This window comes from Anopheles darlingi, chromosome 2, assembly GCF_943734745.1.
Source record: "Anopheles darlingi chromosome 2, idAnoDarlMG_H_01, whole genome shotgun sequence".
In the NCBI taxonomy this organism is placed as follows: Eukaryota; Metazoa; Arthropoda; class Insecta; order Diptera; family Culicidae; genus Anopheles; species Anopheles darlingi.
This window is the reverse complement of record NC_064874.1, coordinates 22,581,903-22,601,902: the sequence shown is the minus strand read 5'-3', so window position 1 is coordinate 22,601,902 and position 20,000 is coordinate 22,581,903. Positions and strand designations below refer to the sequence as shown.

The 20,000-nt window shown below is 50.9% G+C and overlaps 1 protein-coding gene across 1 annotated transcript in view; it reads right to left on the bottom strand.

The window, feature by feature from the left end:
* The window catches only part of LOC125950173 (mucin-5AC-like), a 60,337-nt gene that overhangs the window by 4,795 nt on the left and 35,542 nt on the right, over positions 1 to 20,000 (bottom strand). The window contains 7 exon segments of the mRNA XM_049677884.1: positions 5,623 to 5,696; positions 5,774 to 5,932; positions 6,014 to 6,339; positions 6,421 to 6,662; positions 6,664 to 6,837; positions 6,921 to 7,154; positions 9,249 to 9,340. Of these exon segments, the coding sequence (XP_049533841.1) occupies positions 5,623 to 5,696; positions 5,774 to 5,932; positions 6,014 to 6,339; positions 6,421 to 6,662; positions 6,664 to 6,837; positions 6,921 to 7,154; positions 9,249 to 9,340 (1,301 nt within the window).

The following is a 20,000-nucleotide window of genomic DNA, read 5'->3' as shown; positions in this document are numbered from 1 at the left end:
TTGCCGCCACCGTCGAGTGCAAAGGATGACCGCCGAAGACGAAGCATCGACTGGTGGAGCCCCCCCACAAACGGCGATTTTGGTTTTCATTTCGTGCAATTCAATGTTACCCAGAAGGCCACACATTTGGTTAAGAAGTTTTAAGGTTTGTGAGTTTTCATGGCATTTCGCAATCACGTGGCGATGCAATCCGCCCCCCCCGGAAGCGGTCGAACATTGGTGTTGACGATGAGCAGTAGAGTGGAGTAGATGTGGTATTAGGTCGGGGGGCGGGGTTTACGGTATCCCAGCCCATCACGGTTGCAACAAGTTTATGGTAAGTTTTGGTTAGTAGATGATTGTTCGGGATGAATGGAATTTAGAGAAAAAGAAAAAAAGAAAATCACTATTCACTCGGTTTCGCGCGGGCACACACATGGCCACGGCACGGCAAGCACACCAGCATAAATATATGTATAGTATATCATCAGGCACGCACATGAGACAAATACACACAGGAGAGCACACTGCTAACAGGGTAGGTAAGTAATTCCGGGGCGAAGAAGGTAGATACTAAAGAAAGGCCAATGTCAGCAATCACACCCTGCACTATTCATCATGTATATACAAGCGAGCCTCTCTTTCTCATACACACACACACACACACACACACACACACACACACACACACACACACACACACACACACACACACACCCGGTTGTCATTGGCGGAGACTTCAACGCTTGGGCCGTTGAGTGGGGTAGTAGAGCCACCAACCAGAGGGGCTTCAGCCTGCTGGAAGCTGTTGCCAAGCTGGATGTGGTTCTGGCGAACGAAGGGTCGACCAACACCTTCCGGCGTGAGAACTACGGGTCGATTATCGACGTAACGTTCGCTAGCCCGTCGCTAGATGCCGGCACGAATTGGAGAGTCTTGGAACAATTCACGTACAGCGACCACCAGGCGATCCGGTACAGGCTAGGCCAACGGACTCCCGTGCCAGAGCTATACCGGAATCCAGCAGGCAGAAGGTGGAAGATAGGGGCGTTCGAGCACGATCGATTCGTTGAGGCGCTTACTGAGGGGGGCATGAGCCAAGTGTGCGACGCAAAGGACCTCATGAGGGTCCTGGTAGCCGCATGCGACGCAACCATGCCGAGGATAGTAGAGCCAAAGAACTGTCGCCAGAAGGCCTACTGGTGGAACGCGACCCTCGCCACCCTCCGCAAGAGCTGCCTAAAAGCTAGGAGACAGCTACAGAGGGCGAAGAGCGATCAAGCGAAGGAGGATCGCAGGAACACCTACAGAGCTGCGAGGAGGGCCCTCAAGCGGGAGATTAAAAAGAGCAAACGCGAGTGCTACCGAGCACTATGTAGAGAAGTGGATGCCAATCCGTGGGGTGGATCGGCCCGCAAATTCATGGCGAGGACGACAGGGCCACTGGTAACAAGAGTGATGTGCCCGGAAAAGCTCACAGCCATCGTGAAGGAGCTATTCCCTAGCCGTGACGAAGCAGCATGGCCGTGCGCTCCGGACGCGGCACACGAGCCGATCGATGGCACGGAGGTTACGGTGGAAGAGCTGCTAGAGTGCGCGAAGAAACTGAAGGGGAAGAAGGCTCCAGGTCCAGACGGCGTGCCGACAGTGGCGCTGAAAGTGGCCGTAGTCTCGTTCCCGGCAGTGTTCAAAGAAGTGCTCCAGGCGTGCCTCACGAATGGCGACTTCCCAGATAGATGGAAACGACAAAAGCTGGTGCTGTTGCCGAAGCTCGGAAAATCGCCCGGAGACCCATCTGCCTATCGACCGATATGCTTGCTGGACGTCGTGGGCAAGCTATTGGAAAGGGTCATCCTAAACAGGCTGAATGGCATCATGGAGGGCGAATCTGGGTTATCCAGAAGGCAATTTGGATTCCGGCGAGGCAGGTCTACGGTGGATGCCATCTGCGAAGTAACCAGTAGAGCAAAGGAGGCGGCAATAAAGAAAAGGACTGGCGATAGGATCTGCGCGGTAGTCACGGTGGATGTTAAAAATGCATTTAACACCGCGAGCTGGGAGGCTATCGCATACTCCCTCAATAAACTGCGAGTCCCAGGCTACCTGTGCCGAATAATTGGCAGCTATTTTCGCAACAGGGTCCTACTCTACGAATCCAAATGTGGCCAACACTCGGTGAAGGTCACGGCTGGGGTCCCGCAGGGCTCAATCTTAGGCCCAACACTGTGGAACGCAATGTACAACGACGTCCTCTCCCTGAACTTCCTTGGTGACGTCGAGATCGTGGGGTTCGCGGACGACATCGTTCTCACGGTGAAAGGCGAGACAGTAGAGGAGGTCGAAATGCTGGCGATGGATGCGATCGAGCGCATCGAACGTTGGATGCGAGCGGCCAAGCTAGAAGTAGCCCGCCACAAAACAGAGCTACTACTCGTGAGTAACCACAAAGCAGTGCAGCGTGCAAGCATCACCCTGGGGTCACAAGTAATCCACTCCAAGCGTGCGTTGAAATACCTAGGCGTGATGATCGATGATCGCCTAAGTTTCAACGCCCACGTCGACTATGCCTGCGAGAAGGCAACTAAAATCATCTGCGCCTTAGGGAGGCTTATGCCCAACAACAGCGAGATCCGGAGCAGTAAGCGGCGAATCCTATCCTGCGTAGCGACCTCCATCCTGCGATATGGAGCCCCAGCCTGGATCGACGCCCTCGAGAAGAAGCACAACTGTTCGCAGCTCGACAGCACTTACCGGCTCATGGCGGTAAGGGTCACGTCGGCCTACCGTACGATATCCTCGGAGGCCGTATGCGTTATCGCGGGAATGGTGCCCATCACCATCACCCTGGCAGAGGACGCAGAATGCTACAGGCGGAGGGGTACCAGAGGTGTCCGGAGGGAAGCAAGAGAGGAGTCTCTAGCCAGGTGGCAGCGAGAGTGGGAAGAGTCAAGTAACGGACGATGGACGTTCAGACTCATCCCGAATCTGTCGGTCTGGATAGGCAGGCGGCACGGCGAGGTCAACTTCGCGCTCACCCAATTCCTGTCGGGGCATGGGTGCTTCAGGCAGTACCTGCACCGCTTCGGTCACGCGGCCTCAGCGAGGTGCCCTGAATGCGCGGAGGGAGTAGCGCAAACAGCGGAACATGCGATCCTGGAGTGCCCCCGGTTCTCCGTGGAAAGGGCCGGTCTTGGAGCTCTGACGGCGGATAACATCGTCGAGGAGATGTGCAAGTCGGAGAGAACCTGGGAGCTAGTGAACAACGCTGTGACCTTGATCATGAGCAAGCTGCAAAAAAGATGGAGAGAAGACCAAAGGCAAACATAGGAGCTCGAAGTCCCCATAGGTGAAGACTAACTGGACTGCCCTCCCCCGAAGTAGTCGCTCACCAGTGGTCCCGGGGGAGATCAAGGCGAAGATGGTCAGTAAGGAATATTTTTTTAGGGGGTAGGCGCGGGAGCGAATCCCTCACTACGTCTTTTGAAGATTTTTTTGACACCTTACTATAAAAAAAAAAAAAAAAAAAAAAAACACACACACACACACACACACACACACACACACACACACACACACACATACACACACACACACACACACACACACACACACACACACACACACACACACACACACACACACACACACACACACACACACACACACACACACACACACACACACACACACACACACACACACACACACACACACACACACACACACACACACACACACACACAAACACACACACACACACACACACACACACACACACACACACACACACACACACACACACACACACACACACACACACACACACACACACACAAACATACATAAACACAGAGAAGAATAACGCCAGGGACATAAAGGGTCATCAAACCGGGCTAGAAACTGGTAGACATTCGACATTGGAGAACGGAACTGACTATCAAACAAATGCTTATCATACAGAGGAACAACCGATTCCCAAACTCAACTCGAAAAATGCTCGAGTATCCAACGAATGGCTTAGTAATTGGAAGCGAGCATGAAGCAACGCTAAAATGCAATTTAGTTTTGAGAAGAATTGAGGAGACATCTCCGCGCGATCGCGGATTGTAGCATAAACGATTCTGTTACGGCACATGAAATACATGATCCGCGTGTGAAATGTGTGTAGCAGCACGCTTAGTTTTAGTAGCGCAAAGTTGCCTAGGTTGATGTGGCGCAAGTGAAATGTGTATGCGATTGATTGTCCATGCGCAAGCTCCAGGTAACTTGCGATTTAGCAAATGTGAGAGTGATGTACCTCTTCCTATTAGCGAGCACTAGCTCTTTGATCGCAATCGTATGTGGCTGCGGGGGTAAGTGTTTTAGGTGGGTGTTTATGCGCTGAGAGCTTGAGAGTTTGGCGAGATTTGTCACGTTTGATTCTTACCCCTAGATCAGATCCTAGGTAAGTAGTGTACAGTGGCTACTTTAAACATTTTGCTCTTCAAATTTCATCTTCATCACCTATCTCTCTATCGGGTCTCTTCCTCCCTTCACCGCAGAACGAAAGGGAACGAAAGAAAATTGTAAAATCATAACCGGTACAAGTGTTTGTGTGTTTGTGTTTGTTTTGAATCGAAGATTGTAGTTTTGCGTTGCACATTTGTGTCGTGTAAATGTGTACAGGAGAGAGTTTCCAATGTTTGCATTGAAAGAAATTAAAAGGAGTAGGTAAAGAGAAAAAGAAAGAAAGGAAAACAAAATAGAACAAAACAGAAACGCATAACGACAAACGAAGATAGTAAAAGAAAAAGAAATAGTATAATATATGTAACAATACAATTCGCTAACTACATGTAGACATATTTAGTAAATAGTACATTGAAAAGAGTGGAGCAAAGTATAGAACAGAGTATATAGAGTGTTGGGAAAACGCAGTTTTGAAAAGGAAAAATGGAAACAACAAAGTATGGAAAGTTGGCATAGAGATAGAAAAAGGATCACGCTAAGCAGCTGCCTCTTGACTCGCATAGCTTCCCCAATTTCTTGAAGCATCCACTTTATACGTACGGGATGAACTTTAAAACAAGCGAGCCCATTATGAACGGAATGTACGCGACGGAACATTGTCTGTAGAATGTGTACTGTTTGTCTGTCTGAATCTATGAACGCTGCCAAGTATGCGTTTCTTCCGAACTGCACGCACTCATACACGCGTGATATTACTGCGATAAACGGGGGGATGCGCAACGGAAAGCGGTCAGCGCTTTTCGCACAACATTACTACAAGCAGTTGCCCCGGAACGCAGTCCAAGCGGGTTCCTGAACAATCAAACGAATTGATGTGTCACATAAAAAAAGAAAAACGAAAAAAAAACATAGTCCCCGGATCTAATGGCGCGCTGGATAAGAAGCGCCCTTCCTGGTAACACAGTACGAACAACAGAGCAAAGTGGAAAAGTGAAACTCGGGAAAGCTCACAACAATGTGTGTCCCACAAAAAAAAGCAGATAGAAGAGGAGAGAATAGATAGATACAGAGAGCATAGAGACCATCGGGAAGAAAGAAGAAAAGTGATAGTCAACCGGAAAGCAATAGAATAGACAGAGGAACAAGAACAAGAAGTGGAAGACTACGATCAGTACAATCAGGCGCATTATTTACCCTTGCGTATCTCCTCCTTCCTCGGCGACCAGCAGCTCATACTCCTGCGCTGCGTAGCGATCCCAGTCCGACAGCTAAAAACAGAAATAAGGATCAATGGAATCGTTGCGATTCCCGCTGGAGAGCGCAACAATAGGTCCGCACTACTCACGTCATCGTTTTCGCGTTGCGCGAATGGATCACGCTGCTCGTGCTCCATATACTTTTCCAGGTTGAAGAAAGTGTCAAAGAATATGGGCGTCATCTTGCAGCGCTTTAGATCGGCCAACGTAACGCAGCCCGGTGTGGCCGGCTTGATCATGTCCAACATCTGAGGGAGATTATCATTGCACGAGAATGTAGTGTCCGGCTGGGGCGGTAGGAACAACACCGTAAATCTGCCGTCCCTTACCTGACAAAGGCAGTCTTCGAATGGAAGCGTCTCGATGCCCAGTGACTCCATGCGGTGCTGTTGCTCCTCGTAGAAATACTCGAGCTCGTACATCGACAGCGCCCCGTCACCGTCCACGTCCATGCAACGGAACCAGTACTCGATCGCCGTCGGATGAGATTTGTCCTCCTCCGCCAGCAGGAACCACACGAAATCGGTGTACGACATCTTCGGTCCATTCGGACCCTGGATCATCGGGTTATGGATCATCGGGTTATTGTTACCGCGGCGTGGACTTCGCGTCACGCAACCGGAAAAGATACGCTCGATCATGCGCGATGAGAGAGCTACAACGAAAGAGATGGTTCGAGATAATAATATGGACTGTTTTCCGACCGGCCGATGGACTCGTTCCGATCAACACCAACCATGATCGTTGTGCCTAGCCAAATCCTGCTGATCGATGTAGAGATCGTGGTCCCGGTCCAGCTCCCAGAACTTGCAGTAGATGACGTAAAAGTGCTCGTAGCTAAAGTACGCCATTATCTGATTGATGTCCTCCTCCTCCTCCAGCAGCTGGATCACATCGAGCAGGTTCGATTTGCGCAGCTCGGTCGTCGAGATCTTGCCCGTCCAGCTGCGGTTCACGTTGTAGAAGATCCGCGCTATCATAGCGCGAGTGAAACTCGGCCGCCTCCTTCAGGAACGCCAGCCCGGGGTGCGTATCGACCACGTCCTGTATTAGCGGTGCAAAGTCCTCCGGCAGGATGTACGGTCGGGTGCGATCACCCCGTGACATGATGTAAACGAAGCGTGATGCCGCATCGTGGCACGCTGATGTCATCCTAGAAAGCAGATTCGAGAATCCAGATTAAAATACGGTCGGCCAAAAGCGGGACGAACCCCCCCGGGTCGGGTCACTACTCACTGTCGCCAAAATTGCAGGAATTTGTCGCCATCCACGGCCCCGCTCGGGGTGAGCTGGGTGCACATAAACAGCGGCAAGCGCCAGTACAGTGGCACCTGGCACATCGTGACGATCATGTGGAACTTCTCGCGGCTGCACTCGTAGTTTGGTAGACTGTCGAAGACCTGCTCCAACCGCTGCATCGTCGTTTCCGTCGTAATCGTTGGCGGTGGTTTGCCATTTGGAAAGTGGAATCTGGTAGGAGGTGTGGGAAGAACGGTGAAAAGTGAAAAACAGTGTAACCGAAATGCATGGTGATGCCGAGCCAATTTGCCAAATTATGCAGCGCTATATCTAGGTGGACGATCGGAATTGAATGCCAAAAACGCTTTAGCACAAGAACGCTTGCCAGAACGGTCGGAATATGTCCATTCACAAAACATTTCAAGCCCCCAAAAGTAATTACTGTATTTGATGAAAGAAATGCTTCGAATGCCCAAGGTGGTGCCGCGCTGTGCTGTGCCGTTTGTCACTGTGGTTTGAAAGTAAACACCGTTCATCTTCTACCAACGAAGGGCTGCCAACAAGCAACGTTTCGCTCGGCGCGCTTAATGGGACTTAATACCGATCACAAACAGTGACACGATCCTTTGTTGAGTCATAAAAATGTATTCACGTTCCCTTCCCCTCCACAACTGCACTGCTCTTTGCGCTGATGGCATCTTCCTTAATGATGGCACAATGAGATATCACCATCCACCATCAGCAGCGAAAATGGAAAGTTCGTCAACAGTCAGCCAGCCAGCCAGGTTCATTGGTCCATTCCGGTTAGCGACTGACATCATACATTAGCGGTGGCCGGCATTAGTGTGCCCCCGATTGTTACTAATTTAATCTAACGCAGCCGGGCCGGCTAGTGGGCATCATAATCGCGGGAATTTTTGGTGGACTCTTTATTAGTTTTGACGTGTAACTCAAGACCTCAAACGGCACAGTTCGCTGATCATTAGTACTGTTAGTCGAAGTCGATCGGAACATCAAATGACACAGCCGTCGGCTCAGGTGTTGAACAGCAAATCAGAATATTACCGAGCAGCCAGTCAGTCCGCCATCATTCCAACTCGAAAATCGCACGCCAGGGATACCGTATCACCGCTCGATTGCTGCGTATCTCAAGTTACACAATCGGCGCGATCGAGACAAATGTAATAACTATCGCTCCCCCACCAGGAAGACAGCCTCCCGTGTCAATCATCAAAAAAAAAAAAACGCGAAAACCTTCAAGTTGCTTTCGCCCGAAAACTGCGGTCAATCGCACTGCTTGTGATGCTGCTTCTCGCGCGCGCATTCGGAGAGTGTGTGTCCTTCGAAATTCTGGTGGCATTTCCCCTTTCCGTCTGTCTGCCGGCCGATTCTTCAGTCCGTTTCTCAAACTGCGTATGCAAAGATGTTTTCTCCTTTCTACTGTGTTCTGTTCTGTTTGTTCCGTGGCATTACTCCCCGCCGGCGGGAGAGGGTAAACGGGTGGTGGACGGACGTCTTATTTACATTTCGTCTCACACACCAAAAGACCGGTCGACGGACGACGGACGACGACGACGTCGGATTGACCAAAAATAATTAAAAGACGAAAGCGCGACGACGGGAACGTCGCAGCCGCGGCTCAGTCAAATGGCGAGGATCGGATGGCGCCTCGAGCAAACTCGTCGTCACCGGCACCACCCGGCACCTTCTCTTTGCTCTCCTTTTCCTCCTATTCCTCCTCCCTGATCGAAAAGATGCCGCAAGAGGAGAAGAGCAGAGGCGATCGTGGTGGTAACCGGTTACCACGATCACCTTTCGGCCCACCACCTACTACTACTACACAACAAACAAACACCGACCGACAACGACTTCCTCCCGTTCCTTCCTCCACGGGGTCCGGGGGGGAGCCCCCGGCTGTCGCTGTTTCATGCCGCCAAGGTGTATGTCAGTCAGTGATTGACGATTTTTGAAGAAAATATTGTTTTTTCACCCGTTCATTTTCGGCCCTGTTTGCGGCCCTGGTTCTCTCTGTCTGCGGAGTAATGTTAATGCTATGTGCACCGAGGGGAATGTGGATGGCTGACGCCGGTTGGTGCGACGCCGGCGACGATCAGTCGTCGGTTCAAGTGCGGTTAATATGACGAAGATGCGCCCTACCCCGGCCCGGGGGCGGATGTTGTGCTGAAGAAGAGGGGGATGGACGAATGGATTTCGTCATGCCGGCGTGCTGTGGCCCTGCTTGCGTAGGCGTTCATTCACCGAAGCATCGTCCGGTGGAACTAACGACGACGGAGACGAAAACGATGGCGGCGACGATATACTTACTGTGGTATGTAGGGTGCCTTGGTCGAGTTTTTCAGATGCCGCTGCAGCGTCGTGTGGATGTTGGGTGGTATCAGCCGGTTGACAGGTTTAGACTGCAAAGAAAAACGAAAGAGAAGAAGAAGCAGAAACCTAATGAGTCTCGCCACTCGCTCACGGAAAATCAAACAAAATCCCACAAAAGAAAGACCTCTTCCGGTTATGAGACGGCCAAGAAGATAGAGGTGGACGCGAGAGAGGGCTTGCGATCGGTGCAAAGAAAACATCAATTAGTTTGTGGTCCGACGTTGTGTCGTCGTATCGGGTTTTAGTGTCACCTTTGTGTCCACCAACCAGCGGAGGGACAGAAGGCGCCGTCGTCGTCGTCTCCGTCGCCTGGCCAGATTTGTCGCTTGGATTTAAACCGGATAGCGGGTGCGAGAAGCGCTATTGACACGAGAGCACGCAGATGACGTGCCCCGACGTTCACCCCCTTATTGACGTTCCCCACATCACCGGACGACGAGTGATTTCTGTGCGCACAGAAGCTCCTCTCAGAGTCGAGCAAATGCGTACGGTAAGGTCATGGCGAAACGCACTCCTTCCGTTCCGTTGGATGAACGTGTTTTAAATGGAGTGATCTTGCGAAATGAAAATTCAATTTCCTCTAACACACAGAACCGGGGGAGGGTTCCATTGTGACGACAACGATCGTGCGTGTGCGTGCACATGTTGCCGGGGAAAAACACATGTTTTTTAAGCGAAGAGAAGCTCTCATTTGCTCACGAAATCATGCCAACAGGAAGCCCCGTTGGCCGTCGAAACCGAAACGAAATGGGTGAGCTGTTTCGTCACTCGATCGCGGGATCATCTCGCAACGTCCACAGCAACGACAACGACGTCGATGCGTAAGGAGGGCAAACAACGCACACCTCTACCGCTGCTCTGCTGCACTCTCTCTGGCGCAGACGGGATCTTAAATTAAAAGGAAAAAAAAGACACCAAGCGGGCGAACTAGAGCAGCCAACATCGACGATCGAAATCGAAGACGAAGGCGACGCAGAACACGTTCAGCGGATCACCGAAAATCCCACCCCAGAACGAAGCACGAATGTTTTTTTTGAGGGGGATGCTTTTCCGCAGAAGTAGAAGAAGAAGCATACACCGCATCGGGAGTACATGTTTATAGATGACGGGGACGCACACAGACGGACACACGGAACGGAGCGATGTAGGAAGAGCGTAGCATCGGAGCTTAAAGAGCTGACGATCCATTCTATGGCGTGACGTCGCGCGGTAATCCAACCGAACGGAGCACACCCGCCGCCCCCGTCGTGCGGTTAGAGAGGGTGTTAAACTAATTACTGAAATTTGGCCACCTACTTGGCAACGCCTGGGCCTTTGGGAAAGGACCATCACCATCATCAACTCTTTCCGCGTCGGTCCGCGAAGTCTTTTCCTTCTCCGTCCATTTAATTTGGCATTTTTATGGCCCGGCAGCACCCGCACAAGAAGTTGCGAGGAAAGTTTTATTACACATCTTGCGGGAGTTTTCTGCCACCCCTTTTAGCTATCTAGCTAGCTAGTGGGTGTGTGGCATTAGTCTGATGGTATGGCACGGCTATATCACGTCGTGTTCATCTCACTAGCACTGTGCTGGTGACGTAATGGAGTTCGCGAACTCTTCCGCGTAACCTTTGCCTACGGGCACCATCGTCAGGTGCAACGACGACGACGACGATGGCGACGACACACATATCGGATGCATTATTGATCACTGAATTCATTCACGGGCCATTGTACCGCGGGCCCCGGGACAGCCCCCGTGTGCCAGCCTCGGGACAATGAACCCCAACCCAGTGCCCTCGGCAAAGGCTCAGCAGCTCAACGGAGTGACATGAAGGCATTAAGCAATGAATTATTAACATTGGAGGAAGTGCATCGAGGCGTAGCTCATTGGAAGGAGAAGAGTTCATAAATTATGGCTTACAAGACGCGCAAACGTGCACGCACCGATATTGAACCGTTTCCGAATCGACGATGACGACGATGATGATCCCTTGATCGCGTGGTTATTGTTTCAGTTTTGATATTAGGATCTCAACGCGTCTGTACGATTTATCGTAAAAGACAGCGTACATCCACATTCATGCTGGTAAATCAATCTTAATGTACTAAATACCGCGTTGTAATGTTGTCGAGGAGAGCCGCATTGAAAAATGCACGAAAGAGGAACTGATGTGTGGTGTGTGTGTGTGTGTATGTGTGTTTGTGCGCGTGAAAAGACTCGTGCGCTTCGGCATTTTATCAAAAAAAAACACGAGAGAAGGAGGAACCATCCATTTCCAGTCGCTGCACATCACCGATCATGCGTACCGAAGCGTGCAGCAAGCAGCGCATCAGCAACAGCATGTTCATGTATATGCACCCCCGTCCCCCTTGATTATGCTCATTAGTAGGAGGCTAACCTTTCGGTTGCATACCAAACGCCAAATTTGCATACCTCTTCTCTGGTGCTGCGCCATGGTTTGTAGCGTTTTATAGCTGGAACCAACAATCATGGCAGCTCCTCAGAGCGGTTCATTGGACTTGCTGCTGCTGCTACTGCAAGCGATCGCAACGATTAGCACACGATTCACGGGGCATCGAGATTTCTTTTCGCAGAAATTAACTCTCGAGCGCGCACTACTGCGCCAACCGTGCTTCTCACTCAGTCCACCGATCCGCCGTTGAAGGCGATCATTTAATGATCGATTATCGACCGTAGGCGATCTTCGCGGTTCGAGTGTTTTGCGACTCTCGATCGCGCGCTCGATCGCGATCCCCCCGCCTTTTTTATGTTAATCGAGCGGAAACACATTCGCGGATCGGATCTCGGCTCAGCGGTGGCCATCGCGCGGCAACTCCACCCCTGACCAAGTGACCAACACTGAGTGATCGGCGGGGCCACGCACGAAAGAAAAACGAAACCCCGGGAGGACCGTTCTGTGGCGATCGTTGGCGTAGTCGACCCCGGCCCGGCGGCGGCCATCGAATGGACAGTCCCATAAATCACATTTAAAATCGGAGATCCACCGCCCCCAGCTTACCCCTCGGCAGGCGCATATAAGAAGCGTAGAAGCGACAAGCGATGTTTTTAGCTCTTTTGTCGATCACCGTTGGTGAAGGAAAAAAAACCTTTTTAAAAAACTGGCCACGGCTGCACGGTTCACTCGTGCAGAACAACATGCCGGCGTGCGACGGCGACTGCTGCTGGCGTCTGTGACGCGCGTGGCGTTAAGCGTGACGTAATGGAGGAAAAGCATCGGAAAATGTGGTACGTACGCCCCAAGGGCTTCGTGCACTCATCAAGCTAATAACAGGGCCAACACGGGGGGGGTTTGTTGCTTTCGGAAAACGTTGAGGAAAAAAGGGCACCGCGTAGCACCGGCACCGAATAATGGTTCGTTCCGTTTTGTGCTTCGATTCATCGTCGCAATGTTTCCCTTTTTCCCGTGCGTCGGCGGCGGCGGTGGCGGCGTCGTCGTAGTATCGGTTACTGTGTGGTGCGGTCAATACCACCTACCTACGTGCCACCTACATAACTTCCTTCCTTTCGTGAGGTACGGGCCCGCGGTTTTCACTTCGACGACTGTGCTGAGGAGTATGTTAGCGATCGCTTCCTCTGCAGCAAAGACATTGTATTTCTTGTGCTATCGATCCAGCAGATACCATGTGGTTAACGACACCGGAACCATGGCGCGCGTGTGTGTGTGTGAGAGAGAGAAAGATACTTACAAAACTAACCGCCATGCGCTGTCCAAGTTTCCAAACTGACCCCGTGCGTCCAAGCGATCCACATTTTTAATTCTCAAAATCGCATGACATTCTCGGGTGCGTAATTCCTTCCTCTGTGCCTGAAGCCCCATAAAAGCTGCGCGGTGGCGTGAAGATTCCGTACCAAAACCCACCCCGGGAAGTGTAGTCGACACCTTTGCTCGGTCAACAAACTAAGCGCTTCTCCCTCTGTCTCTGCCGGTGGTCGGCCAAGGTGGTTACGGTTAGCTTGTCGTAACCAACCACAACAACAATCCCGGCGGATTTCGTAGAAGACAATAAGAAGAAAAAGCAACTGATCATCGGCCACCGAACCAGAGGAGCAGCACAATCGACGCGTTCTCAACTCGGTCAACGAGATGAGCCATCTCTCTCTTTTCTTGTGGGTCTCTTTAATACCCGACAGCTCACCGGACGGACAGCCTTACCGCAAACAGACAAACAATCCCCTCCATCCCCTCCATCAGCGAACAGCTCTTCATGATCACCCAATGCATAACTTCTCAAAAAAAATAGCTCAAATAAAATTATATCATGATGCGACCATTCACCAACCCAACGAAATGAGCCACAGGAGTATTTGCTGACTCCCCTGCCTTGGATTTGAAGATTGTACCGCATTCAAGACGCCAGCCAGTAGTGGACAAGAAGCTGTACCATAAGTGGCACCCGCACCCTGATACCTTCTTCTACCTACCTACTACACGGCGTAAAGTACTTGGCAAACATATTCCTCAGCACCCTCTTTTCTCCGGGCCTGAATGAGGGGACCATTGTGGTATGCGAGAGGTCCAATATCGTCTCCATTTCCCATAAATCTTCCCGTCAAGTACGCTCTTGAATCGGTTGGACGCTTCGCCCAACAGAAGGACCAGTACAACAGCCCGGCGTGAATGAGAGCGACCATCATAAATGGAAATACGTTTTCAGTTACGTTTCGCCTCAACCCCCTCCTCGGCCTGGAGACCAATCGGACGACCCCGGGACGATACATAAATCAATAAAAGTGACCGGAGGTGCAATTTGATTTAATTTTTTTTTTCCCACAATGCACAACAAACGATCTCTCGCAAACGGGGCTTTATCGGCGATGGCGATCATAAAGCTCGTTTTTAACGAGATAATTACGAGCCCTGCTACTGTTCGGCACATGGCACACAATCGAAATGTGAAGGGAACGGTTTCGAAATCCCAAAGGGGGGAAAAAAACAACAAAAAGAAAAAACAATTACCATCCGTCATCCATCAACCGTCGTCAGTTGTTTTCCTGGGGGGCGGCGTGAGGGTGCGAGGGTGCAAGTTGACGATCAGCCGCAGCTTCCTCCCGATTTATCTGTCACGAATGGCGCAGTAGCATCCGCATTAGCAGCGCTGCAGTTGGCACCCTCTCTCCCTTCACTGATCTGTCAGAAAGGGGGGGGGGGGGGGGGGTGATGATGACAACCTGCTGCACATCCAACACACTCGCAACGGGCCACCGCCGAAGAACTGTTCGCCATCAACAGTCAGGAGGCATTGCAATTGCATGTAAATATCATAGATTTCACGTCACCACGCGACTCCATCCAACGTCAACATCATCATGGCATCATGAGCGAGCCTCATCATCATCATCATCATCAGCAGCACCATCATTGGGCGAGGAGATCTGCATCGATCGTTCATTTCGTTGTGCAACAACTCTATGGCACGACATATATAAAACTGGTTTCTGGGGAGCTGTACGTACACCAGACCCCAGACCAAGGCAGACAAATCACACATTCTACTCGTTCCTCAGTCGTTCTCTGCTGCGCTGCTCCTACGCTATCCACTACCTCGCCTTTGCCTGCTCCTCTTAATAAGCTCAATCGTGAGTTCGTGACGTATAATTGGGACCACTTTTCCGGTACCGCACACTGAGCGCGCTGTTACTGCACCAGCTACTAGTGGTAGTAGTAGTAGGGCAATGTGTTTAGCATATTGCTAGCAGCGTGCAGCGGCAGCAGCAGAGTAGCATATGGTTACCTACTCATCATAAACGCGGAATGTGGATGCTGCAGATGCTGTTGTGTGCTTCCTTCTCACACTCGACTTGACTTGACATTTGTCTACAAACTTAGGGCTAAAGAGGGGATGATGAACACACACACACTCGGTGGGAATGGTCATCAAAGTTGAAGCGAAGAGGTGATAGAGATCGCTCTATATCGCTCTCTAAAGAACGCTACTGACATAGTTGAACCAAGACCATCATACGGGGTTTATGGTTCCAACCAACGAATCCGTTAAATTGTCTCAAAGCCTGTGACGCTTGGTGTGACAGTCACTACGGCGATGTGACATAGTTCGTTGTGCAGTGAAGGCAGAACGAACGAATAAAACTTTACGATCCCTGCTTCTACCGTCACCTACATCTCTGTCCACAATTGATTTAGTTTATATTTTCCAAATGGTCGAGCCGAGTGACCGAACAGCAAAACACACAAAGAGTTACGTGCCGCTGGGTTGACAACTAAACAGTTCGCTAACCAAACCGACCAAAACGGACGTTCTGTTCGGTCTTCTGGATCGTTTGATACAGTGGTGTCTACGCAAGGAGCCTATTCCGAAATGGCCATAATGATAATTGGGTCCAGCACCAATCCTCGCTAGTCCCTCCCCCCACCTGGTTACATGGTGCTGGTGCTGTGTGCTCGAGGCATTTAAATGAAATGCTGCTCAGGGCCACCGATGAAACTCATTCCCGGAGCTGTCAGAAACTTTCACTGCTGCCAAACAGTGAGTTGATGATGCTACTGCTGTTGCCGAAAATAAAGGTTACAGCACAAGTTTTGATTAAACCGAATTGCTTTCCCCTGAAGTCTCCGGATCAGCTCAACTGGAACAAACTGGTCAACTGGTACCCTACACACCGCGGTGTGCAGACCTAGAATACAACTCCGCAACTCCAACAAAACCAACCCCTCCAGCAGCATCATTACGAGCCTTGTTCACGCTTGAAATTCCATCAAGCGTCCTAATCCTGCGAAGGTGCGAAGACGTCTCACTGACTACGGTCATTGACAGCCAGTGTGTGTGTGTGTCTTGGCGACTCTCTCTCTCTATCTTGCTCATCAATCTTTCCCGAAATTACACATCTTCGCCAGGGCGACACCTTCAACGCACTCAACAACGCACCATCATCAGCCTTTCCCCCCGCGCCAAAAAGTACCCAAAGCTCACCGTGTTCGCGCTCGTCAGCCGCACAACCATTTCCCTAATTTATGGTCGTGCACCGCTTTAATGAGCCGTCAGGTCTATGATTTTTATGGATTTTTTTTGTTGTGGTGTTTGTCAAGCAGCATACGTGTTAAGGAGGCCCCCTCGACAGCATAAAAGGGTGCAAAAGATCGGAGACACAAAAGACGCTCCAAAGAAAAGGGAAGACGATTGCTGCTTACCAACACACGCACACACACACAGTACAGTGTGCCTCTGGGGCCGCAGCGCGCTTTACCAAAAAAGGACTTTGACTTGACGTCGGCATGTCCCAATGTTACCCCTTTTAATGGTGACGTGCTGGAACTGGAATTGCCTGCCAGCACACACCACAGCCTACGCACTAGCGCGCGCCCGAACTCGAATCCAATTTAACTCTGCATCTGCCCCGCAACTTCTGCTGCTGTTGCCGGTCCGGGTCCCGGTCGCAGTCGTCCCAGTACTTGATTGCTTAATCTGTGGCATAAGTTGAGAACGGGGCCCTCTGTGCGCGGTACGGCGCGATGTACTCGCGAAGATAGATCTCGTGGCGCGTTCACTTATCACTCGCGGCTATAAGACGCCCAACAACCTCGACTGCGGACTGTCTGCAGACTGGTACGGGCTGTGTAATTAGTCGACGTGGGCCGAACGTAAATGGTTCATTGTCTGTCTGCGGCGCGCACGACTTGTGCAAGATGCCGCCAGTTTCGCCAGGTCGACCTCCGCCAGTACGCCAGGAATCATGAGTCTGATCCGCAGTTGGAATACCCGCAGTTCTGTCTGTGGATCTTCAAGGCTTTCGAGGTAGTTAACCTTCCCCTGGTGGGGGGGGGGGGGGGGCATCACCCATTTGCTGCCTTTGCTTTATATGGGTTTACTCGATCTCTTGCCATCGAGGGTTACCTGCATTGCGACCGGGACCGGGACACCTTCCACCGGGAACCGGGAGGAGCAGCAGCACCCCTATTATAGCACCCTAAATTCCGTTTCTTTGATCGGATCTCGATGCAGTATCCTATTGGCCAATTGGCCAATCCATCGAAGTCGACAGCGCTACTGCGCTACTGACTTCGATTCCGATTCCAGTCACGTGCCGGTCTTTACTTCTCCATTTCATGCATGTGTGTGTGTGTGTGTGTGTGTGTGTGTGTGTGTGTGCGAGCTTCTTCTCACGTGTCCCAGCCCCGTGTCTTGAGCTGGGCTTTAAAAAAAAATGGCCACTCTTCACGCATTAACAACACGTCCTCGAATGTCGCGACGCGACGCACCGTACGAACGCGCCTCGAGCCTCGGACACACCCTAACGCACGCTGCTTCTCCACCTTCGAGGCACCTCACGAGGGCCCTAGCGCACAGTGTAGCGAAAGCGCCGCCCTGAGCCCCGGGACACTGATTTCTCTGCGGCATTTTTCATGCTCAATTGCAGCGCTGGGAAATTATCGTTTCATTGCCTTTGCCGGGGGGGGGGGGGGGGGGGGGGTCTGGTCGCCGTCGCCAACACCCAAGAAAAATGATACTCTTGCCGGTGGGGGGGGGGACTCCCCCTCCGCTGGTACACACTTTCCCGTGCGCATCAAGCAACAAAGCATCCGCCAGAAGCACCATCGCGATCATCATCATCATCATCATCATTATGAGCAGCCACACCGCGTCGTACGCAAATGCCCATCATCATCGTCGTCGTCGTCGCCAATGATCGTAAAGCTGTTTGTACGAAATGAAAGTCGGATGCGCGGCCGGTGGTTGGTCTCCTGTGTCGGGTGAACCGGGCGACATTTCTCGGTGCGCCCGCGCTCGGTGTGGCGAAAGTAAACGCGGCCGGTCGGTGGTTCTGTCTAGCAGGAAGCGGGAAAGTGCCCAGACCGAACCCCGCACGCCCATCTCACTGCTGTAATGACCGTGCTGTTGCTGCTGCTGCAACTACAGGGAGTGTTACTGTTTGTGCGATGTTAGGATTTTCAATATTTTGACATTCCGCCCATTGCATCATTAACGCACGATGAATTGTAAAATCGAAACGTCGATCAACGTGGTTTCGTCGTGGCCCACACCCCGTGACGAAAGGGGGGCCCCCCCATTTGGAGGTTTGAAATTAGAAATGCCTCGTGTACACGACTGGCCTAAGCTACGGCGGACGGCATTGAATACGAAAATGAATGCTTTGTCGGACCAAAACGTGACGAATGCACATGCGCTGTTTTGTCCGTTTGATATTTCGAAAGTGCCTACCATTCGTTAGCTGCTGGGATCGTGTTCATGTTCGCGAGACTAACAGACTACGCCCCAGTCCTGAATGTTGTCGCAAATCAAGCTTTTAAGTGTTCAATGGATACCGTATCAGATATAGCAACCGTTAGCGACATACTACCTTGATTCCCAGTTGTACAGTAAAAAGTTGAATAACTCTGCCATTTCTCCAATTTTGGAAAATGAGCACGATTTATTTAGGGTATACAATGTTATTGAGAATTTACTCAGAATATAATATCGATGAAATGACTGCCTCCATTAGACACAAAACAGTTTTTTGCATTGCTGTTGATAACATTACGTGCGTAACAGCAGCAATTTTCGCTCTCATATTGGCATTTTTCTTCAATAGTCTTCAGTTTTCTAACATATACCTTACCGTACAGCTAAGGACTTAGTAGCTCGGACCTAAATTGTATTTAACAGTTAATGACGTTTATTATTTACCAAAACAAAATGAAAACTGTTATAGCCCCATGTTAGATCCCAACGACCCCAAAATTCCCAAGATCTTCAATCCAACAGACAGTCACGATATTGGACTTCTGGAATCCCTCCAAAACGTATCCAACAGAACAACTGCAACAACTGGCTTCCACCAAGTAGAACAAACCAAACAACAATGTCCATCTTTTACTGGACACTCTCGGTGTAGGTCAGACCCCAAATTCTTGGTAACATTCCAGCATCACAAGCACCTCCCCAAGTCATCGTCCAAGAGATGCCAAAAACCGACCTTCTTGGGATCTGCCCAGCAGCAAAAACACAGCAACATTCAAAGCGCGCCTGCCTTTCGTAACCGGTACACACCGCTGCCACCACTGGCACCAGCGGGCACCAAATTCCCACAGCAATTATAGACAGTAGCGGGGAACCGACCGCCTCCATTGTACGGATCTACTACTCGGCCTTTTCTCGCTATTGCCACATCAATAAACATTACTACAATCATGCTTAATTTATAATCTTATGCTAACGCACCTCCGTGCCTTCGTCCCCGTGGACAATCGGAGTTGCGGATAGCATTTCCCTTTGAATTCCATCCAACGGACGTCATCACAGGGCCGGTTACCGACTTCTTGAAGGCCACCGCCGGTATAGCCATTGGGATTCACCGCCGAAAAAAAAAACAGAAGCAGCGGCATTCCTTACGGAGCATAATAATGCTCTGCACAGCATAATTTAGCACTCGAGAACGCGTCGCCTGGGGATGGTGGATACCGTTGGTGGTCGCATCAAGGCTCTACCGATGGTCTAGAATTTAGAGCTATTAAAAGCGAACGCCACCAGCACTCAGAGTAGCACTAAAAGTGGGCGTCAAAGTCTTACCGCTGGCGTACCGGTGGTGCGTTCCGAATCAACCGTCATCATCATAGGCGCGCCCGAACAAACACGCGCCATCGAACGAAAATGAAAACTGTAGCAAATCGCAACCCATGTTGCTACTGCTGCTACCATTGCCCCACTGCGAATTCGCTCTCCTTCTCT